Source organism: the organism of the source record quoted next, unplaced genomic scaffold, assembly GCF_019419815.1.
Source record: "Pyrus x bretschneideri cultivar Hongxiangsu unplaced genomic scaffold, Pyrus_bretschneideri_v1 Contig109, whole genome shotgun sequence".
Taxonomy (NCBI): Eukaryota; Viridiplantae; Streptophyta; class Magnoliopsida; order Rosales; family Rosaceae; genus Pyrus; species Pyrus x bretschneideri.
Genome location: NW_025999401.1, coordinates 603,720 through 610,756, shown reverse-complemented (window position 1 = coordinate 610,756; position 7,037 = coordinate 603,720). Strand labels below are relative to the sequence as shown.

At 36.2% G+C, this 7,037-nt stretch overlaps 1 protein-coding gene across 1 annotated transcript; it reads right to left on the bottom strand.

Moving 5' to 3' along the window:
• Window positions 1–2,199: 2,199 nt before the first annotated feature.
• On the bottom strand, window positions 2,200–6,384 carry LOC103964219 (rac-like GTP-binding protein RAC2). The gene is made up of 7 exons (XM_048572129.1): window positions 5,938–6,384; window positions 5,712–5,799; window positions 4,770–4,879; window positions 4,551–4,614; window positions 4,125–4,189; window positions 3,953–4,018; window positions 2,200–3,552 (listed from the first exon to the last, which is right to left on the bottom strand). The coding sequence occupies exons 1-7, from the start codon at window positions 6,079–6,081 to the stop codon at window positions 3,454–3,456; spliced, it is 636 nt and encodes a 211-aa protein (XP_048428086.1). The 5' UTR covers window positions 6,082–6,384; the 3' UTR covers window positions 2,200–3,453.
• Between the last annotated feature and the right edge of the window lie 653 nt (window positions 6,385–7,037).

Genomic DNA, 7,037 nt, shown 5'->3' with positions numbered 1-7,037 from the left:
TCAAAAATGACCCAACTTGGGTCTCTCTCCTTTCCCCTCCTTGCTCCCCTCTGATTGGGCTGTTTCTACCCCTTTAAAAATCTGATTGGTTCCATTTTTATTCAACTAACTTAACCTTTAACCCACATGTGGGAATTAAATAATTCCCACAATCTATAGTTCACAATTTCAAACGTCCGTAACTATACCGTTATAATTCGGACTTGCAAACCGGCTTTCGCCTATGCGTTCGTGGGTTCAAGATCTATTCGAAAATGTTACTTGTGACTTCAAAAGGTCAACGAGTAAATAATAATTTTCCAAACTTCACTTCTCGTTACTGGTTTAATTGAAATCTAATTTCAAATAAATTAATATAAAATCGCAATAATACAAATACGTAGAATATAACAGTGAAATCTAGGAACGGGATTTCACATATGTGTTATACTCTCAACTTAACAGAGTTTTTTAACGGAATAACCAAAATAATGGATGGTGGACAATCTCAGGGACCACTTCTATTGATTTTAAATCTTAGGGACCAAAGGTATGTGTTATGCAAATCTCAGAGACCATTTTGACCAAAAAACCTTATATAATATACATGCATTATATTTGAAGAAAAAATATGTATTTAATATCTAACATATTCATACTACTTATATTTCATATCAAATATTATATGAGCAGAAGTGCTCTTGTTCTGTCATTCAAACCGAAAAACCCCTCTCCCGCCTATCATGTATTAATATTTTTCTCATCATTTTGCCACTTTCCACTACTATATGAAATTTTTGTAACATTGGAATACATCATCATTTGAAATCATCCCTATTATGATATTGGGAATAAACCATACTCAAATAAGGCTTTCTTAGTTGTTTTTCGGGTTGCCCCCACTAGAAGAAATTTCTAGCTCCATCCTAGTCTGTACACAAGGTTATTGTCGTGCTTGTTTACTTTCAGTGCCGGCCTTGAGGGGGTGCAATAGGTGTCACCGCACAGGCCCCAAATCAAAAGGGCCCCCGATTTTTCAAATTTGCATGCATTTGCATAAATATAGTAGTATGTGTAGAATATTACAAACTAGAGTCTTAGCACAAATGGTATTATTGGTTCGTTACAGCGGCCTAGGAAATGGGTTCGAAACTCGTTTCCATCATCTTTTTAGTTTATTTTTTATTAAATGCATAAGTTTTCACAAAATAATATAAAAATTCCACACAATAACATGAAAATTCGAACCCTGACCATCTAAATAGTTAAGGAAAAACAATACGCCACATTTCTACTTGTTGATTTGTTAAATTTGTTTGTGCTATTAGAATTTATAGAACCTCAATTGAAAACTAAAATTTGTGTTTTGGCTACTTCCTCATATAACACTGACTTTGTTTTGATTGATCATTCGGGGGTGACAAATCATATGACTTGTGATCCCGGATCAATCGAAGATCTTCGCACATCCACTCAATATGTGGTCTAATGCGAATGGTAACCCTTCCCGGGTAATAGGGGATGGCTTTATTTCTCTTGCAGGTTCATTGATTGCAGATTCAGTTTTAGGTGTTCCCCAGTGGATTATAGCTTATTAGTTATTATCTGTTGGACAAAATTCTGATACCTTATACTGTGCTATAACTTTTTGGCCAAAACATTGTTTTTCCAGGCGATTCTCACATGGAACATAATTGGTATGGCACTAGGAAGGGCAAGCTCTACTACTTGGACATGACCACCAACAAAATGAATACTGCATCTGAGAAACAAAGATTAGAAGTTTGGTTTTGGCATCAAAGTTTACGCCATGCGTCTTTTGGATATCTTTGAAAGTTATTTCCTTCGTTATCTTATAGTTTTAGTGATTCGAGTTTCAAATGTGATGTTCGTGAACTTGCAAAAAAAAGTATGATAAAAGTGACCCACCGTTTATGATCATTCATTCCGATCTACTTCTACTAGTGCTAGATGGTTTGTTTCTTTTATAGATAATTGCACACATATGACTTGGATGTGTCTTGTGAAATCTAAAAGTGAATTGTGCTCTATGTTCCAGCAGTTCCACAAAATGGTGGAAACCCTGTTTGATACTAAAATTAAGGTTTGTCATTCAAATAATGGAGGAGAATCTGTTAATTATGAGCTTCAAAAGTTTTTCACAGGATAATGGTATTGAACACCGACGCTCATGTCCTTATACTCCGTAACAAAATGGAGTAGAAAGAACCAACACTTACTGAAAGTTGTTTGTGCCTGTCATTTTGGAGCTCACATGCCTCGATCTTTTTTTGGGGAGACTGTCTGCTCCGCTGCATATCTTATCAACCTCGTTCCCTCCGGTGTTCTACAGTTTCAAACACCACTCCAAACTGTCACTCATCATTGCAAGCTACCTTCCACCTCCAAATCTGCACCATGTGTGTTTGGATGTGTGGTGTTTGTTCATGTTCCTAAGAGCAACCGAGTAAACTGGATCCATGTGCTTTGGAGTGTGTTTTTCTTGGATATGCTTAACATAAAAAAGGGAGGAATTAATCATTGGTGCTCCCCCACAGTGGAATTTGCCTCTTCTTTGCTCCCTGCCTCTGAGCATTAGTAAGCCAAAGGATAGATTGATCTGGCATTTCAACTTGAAGGGACTTTTCACTGTTAGGAGTGCTTATTATGTTGCTCTTAGTTGGATAGGAGAGGCTCATGATGTAGCTTCTTCTTCCATCAATCCAAACCCTTGTGAAGTTCTGTGGAAAAAATCTATGGGAAGCAAGGGTGAAGATGTGCGCATGGAGGATCTGTTGAGATATCATTCCTAGTAGGGAAAATTTGGTGAGAAGACATGTTGGGATGGATCGCTTTTAGGTACTCTGGTTTTCAAGGATAAACAGCCCTTCACCTTATAAAGGATTGTCCCTATGCTATTTGTGGATGGATTTCGACACCACTGGGGTACCCTGACATAGGAGTGCAATTGAACTCGATGGCAGATGGGCACTTCGCTTGGCCTCAAAGCTAAGTTGGGCAAATTTCAAACTCTGCTGGTGGTTTGGTGGCCAGTTTGGGGCTCCAGGATGACGTCGTATGGAATGCTGAGATGGTGCGACCAGTATCTCCATCTCTCGAGCCGTTAGCTGGTGGCAGAACTACGTAAGTTTTCTTCTCACAGGGAATCTGCTAGTGTAAGAGGCTGGGAGATCTGTAAGTGAGAACCACTCCATGCAGGCCATCTAAAAATTAATACTGACGCATCTAATATACATAATTTGATCACATATTGCACACACTTAAGTAAACAACACAACAAATATTGCACACTTTTTCTCTCAGAAAAGAGTAAACAATAACCTTACAATTAAGTAAACAACACAATAATATTGCACACTTTCTCTCTGAAAAGAGATGGAAGCACCCAGAAAGAGAATGAGGGATAGAAAGAATGAACAAAGTGTATAATAAGCTCTCAATGAGAGAGAGAGGTTAAAGAACGCTGCAGATGCTCAATTTCCTCTTTTGCTTCTCGGACTTTGGAGGATAGAGAGCCAACTTGATAGCTGCATCAAAAACAGTCTTCACATTCTGCAATTTTTAACAATAATTTTTCAACTCATCAGCACAAGCCACAAGACCTAGTGACAGATTACTAGGGCCGATCCCAATTTAGTACCATAAGTTTTGCACCAAAGAGCACTGTTTATACACGGTTTCAATTTGGACACTTTAGTACCCTTACTTCGTGAGTCAACAATGTGTCCAAATTATTACCATGTGTATAGACATGAACTTCGGTGCAAATTTCGGAGTAATATACTGAAATTAATCCTTAGGTTCCTGAAGAAGTTCCTCAAGAAGACCATGTATTGACTTGAACATAAAAGAACCACATTTTTCCTTCCATGTTTATCTTGTGTGAATTTCATGAGCGTGCACACACGCATATACACACACGTGTATGTATATATATTTTTGTGAGACCTACATGCTGTTTCTTTGAGCTGCACTCTATATACGACACAGCACCTATTTGCTTCTTCAAATCTTCACCCTAAAATATTAGAAAAAATGCAGAAGAATGATTAAATTAGATTAATGCAGTAGCAATGACACAAACAGCATTAAAAAGGACCAAAGTAGCTGAAGTGGAAATCTACCTGTTGTGTAGAGATGGTACCTGCCCCGGGGTAATCCATTAGGAATTGTTTGTCTTCCCTCAGATCTGCCCTAGCAAATAAACCATAAGTTGTTGAAAAACAGCAAAGACATAAACACAGAGGAATTCAAAAAACATGAGCTGCTCTGCTGCGTTCAAATTTTAACCTTTAGGGCTCTTCAACAAATAAACCTCTCAAAAGATTATTTCGTGGCAAAAAACACTTCACGCTGCTTCGAGAAAAATACTCCTGGACTCAACTGGACTCGACATTTACAGCATTCTCCATTATTTAGAGCATAGAGAAATTTATAAACAAAAAAGAAACATAAACTAGCTCAATCCAATTTGCGAAGGTAGCAATTGGTAGTGGAAAGATCAATCCAATTTGCAGAGGTAGCAATTGGTAGTGGAAAGAGTGGATTACCTAGTTTTGTCCCTACAAGAATGATAGGCACTGATGGGGCATAATGTCTTAGCTCAGGGATCCACTTCTCCACCATAACAAGAGGAGAAAAGAAAAAGAAAAAGAAAAAAGAGAGAGAAAACAAGAATCTGATTAGAATATACATTTGGTACATGCAATTTAGATAAAGTGATTCTTAAGATGAATTTTATAGCTAAAGTAGAGAAAAAAGAAGCTCACTTTCTTTGATATGTTCTCATAGCTAGGCCTACTTATGAGGGAAAAGGCAAGAAGGAACACATCAGCTCCTCTGTAACTAAGAGGCCTCAATCTGTTGTAATCTTCTTGACCTGCAAAATTAATTCACACAGATAGAAAATCATATTTTATATATATATATATAATATATAATTTGGAAAAGCTTAATTCTGATTTTCTTTGTTTGTTACAGGCATGTTTTCTCAAATATATGCATAACATTTCAGTTTTTCTGTTTTCATGGAACCTGACTTGCTGAATCTGAAAGACCCTTTTAGGATCTCATACAGTAATGCTCATTCACTCCACCTTTTTCTCTTTACAAAAAGCTTGGCATCACACATTTCGCTAATTTTAATTCTTTTAAACAACTCTACTTTTGCAAGCGGCTATCAACATTTACGAAGTAAGAGCATTTACCCCAACGTTCGAGGTCCTAAGTTCGGTTCTCTCCTCCTAGCTTGTATAAAAAAAAAAAAAAAAAAAAAAAAAAAAAAACTCTAATTTCAAAGAATTGGCATTCATATCCTACTTATTAGGATGAAAGCTTTACAATTTATTCTTTGTTTTATTGTGAAGAACACATGGTTCATGGATACAGACTGAAAAATGATGCTGACAGATATATAGGTTTTAGATAGTTTGTTCATTTTAGTCGCATGAAGCTGAAAGATGCAGTCTTAAGCGGATAGTTTGTTCATTTTAGTCGCATGAAGCTGAAAGATGCAGTCTTAAGCTGTTTTAACTAAACCAAAATGAATTATCAGATACCTTTGTGATGCTAAAATCAAACAAAAGTACCAATAATTGTCATAAAAAAAAAAAATTGGCAGAAAACTATAGTACAAGCTAGCAACCAAAGTTTAAAATTCCCATTCAGCATGCAAAATATACATGAGAGAGAGAGAGAGAGAGAGAGAGAACCAGCAGTATCCCAGAGACCCAAATTTACAGTCTGCCCATCAACCAAAACGTTGGCACTGAAGTTGTCAAAAACAGTTGGAACATAATCCTGTTAATTACAAAGAAAGATCATGTATGACTGATGAGAAAACAAAAGATAATGGGAAACAAATATGAAAAATTCAATGAAAATGACAGAAAGGAAAAAAAAGATGCATAAAGGGGTTGAAGGTAAGAAAATATATACGGTAGGGAAAGTGTTGCTAGTGTAGGAGATGAGAAGGCATGTCTTTCCAACAGCACCATCTCCAACTGTCACACATTTGATGAACTTTGATGTTGATGCTGCTGGAGCTGCTGCACCTGCTGCTGTTGTTCTAGCATTAGCCATATGCCTGGCTAGCTACACGTGTGCTTAAATTGAGGTGACAAAATGATTAAAACCCTATCTCTATATCACTCTCAAATGTTTTTCTTGAAGAAAATCAAGAATACAATTTAGAGAAGCCTCAGTGTTTCTATCTCATTATGAAGGTTGTTAGAGAGAGAGAGAGAGAGAGAGAGAGAGAGAGAGAGAGACTTGCAACAAAAGTTTTCTTAGAGCTTTTTGAGAGGAAGGGAAAGATGGTTTGATTATTGAGATCACTTTAATTTGAGCTGTCATAGAGGCAAAGAGAGGCAAAGGAAAGGAAAGGCAAACCCACATTGGAAATAAGTCATAATCTTAATACTTGTCTCTCCCTCATGGAGGAGCTTACTTGTCTCCCCTCCTCTTGAGATTAACTTAGTTTTATCATACAACCATTAGAAATGGAGGTGTTCATTCTTTTTATCATCATCTAAAGATCATTTCTTTACATAATTATTTTTTTTTTGTCAAATTTTTACATAATTATTTAATTTGGAGATCATTTAGCCAGGATGCTGCTTATGAATGACTAAAAGATCTTCAAATTGAATGATCTTTTGTATATATGATCTTTAGATGATAATAAAGAAAATGAAGAATTCTGATTATAATATTTATACGATAAAGTTATGATAGTCATAATGAGAGGACAAAGTGGATTCTCTCAAAGAGAACACAAGTATTATCCATCTTAATTAAATAGAGTGCATGTAAGTAATCCAACTTCCATTTCAATTTCCCGGCTGCCTTTGACATTTCATTTTCCTTTATGTTATGTGCCTACTACAATTTACTGTCTACCGTTTACTATTTTCCACTTTTAGGGTTAATGATGCAATTAACATGGATCATCTCCAAGAGATGCTGTAAAACAATTACAATTCTATTTTAGAGAGTCAAATTCAAAATAAGCATTCTTGTCCAAAAAAAGAGTTAAA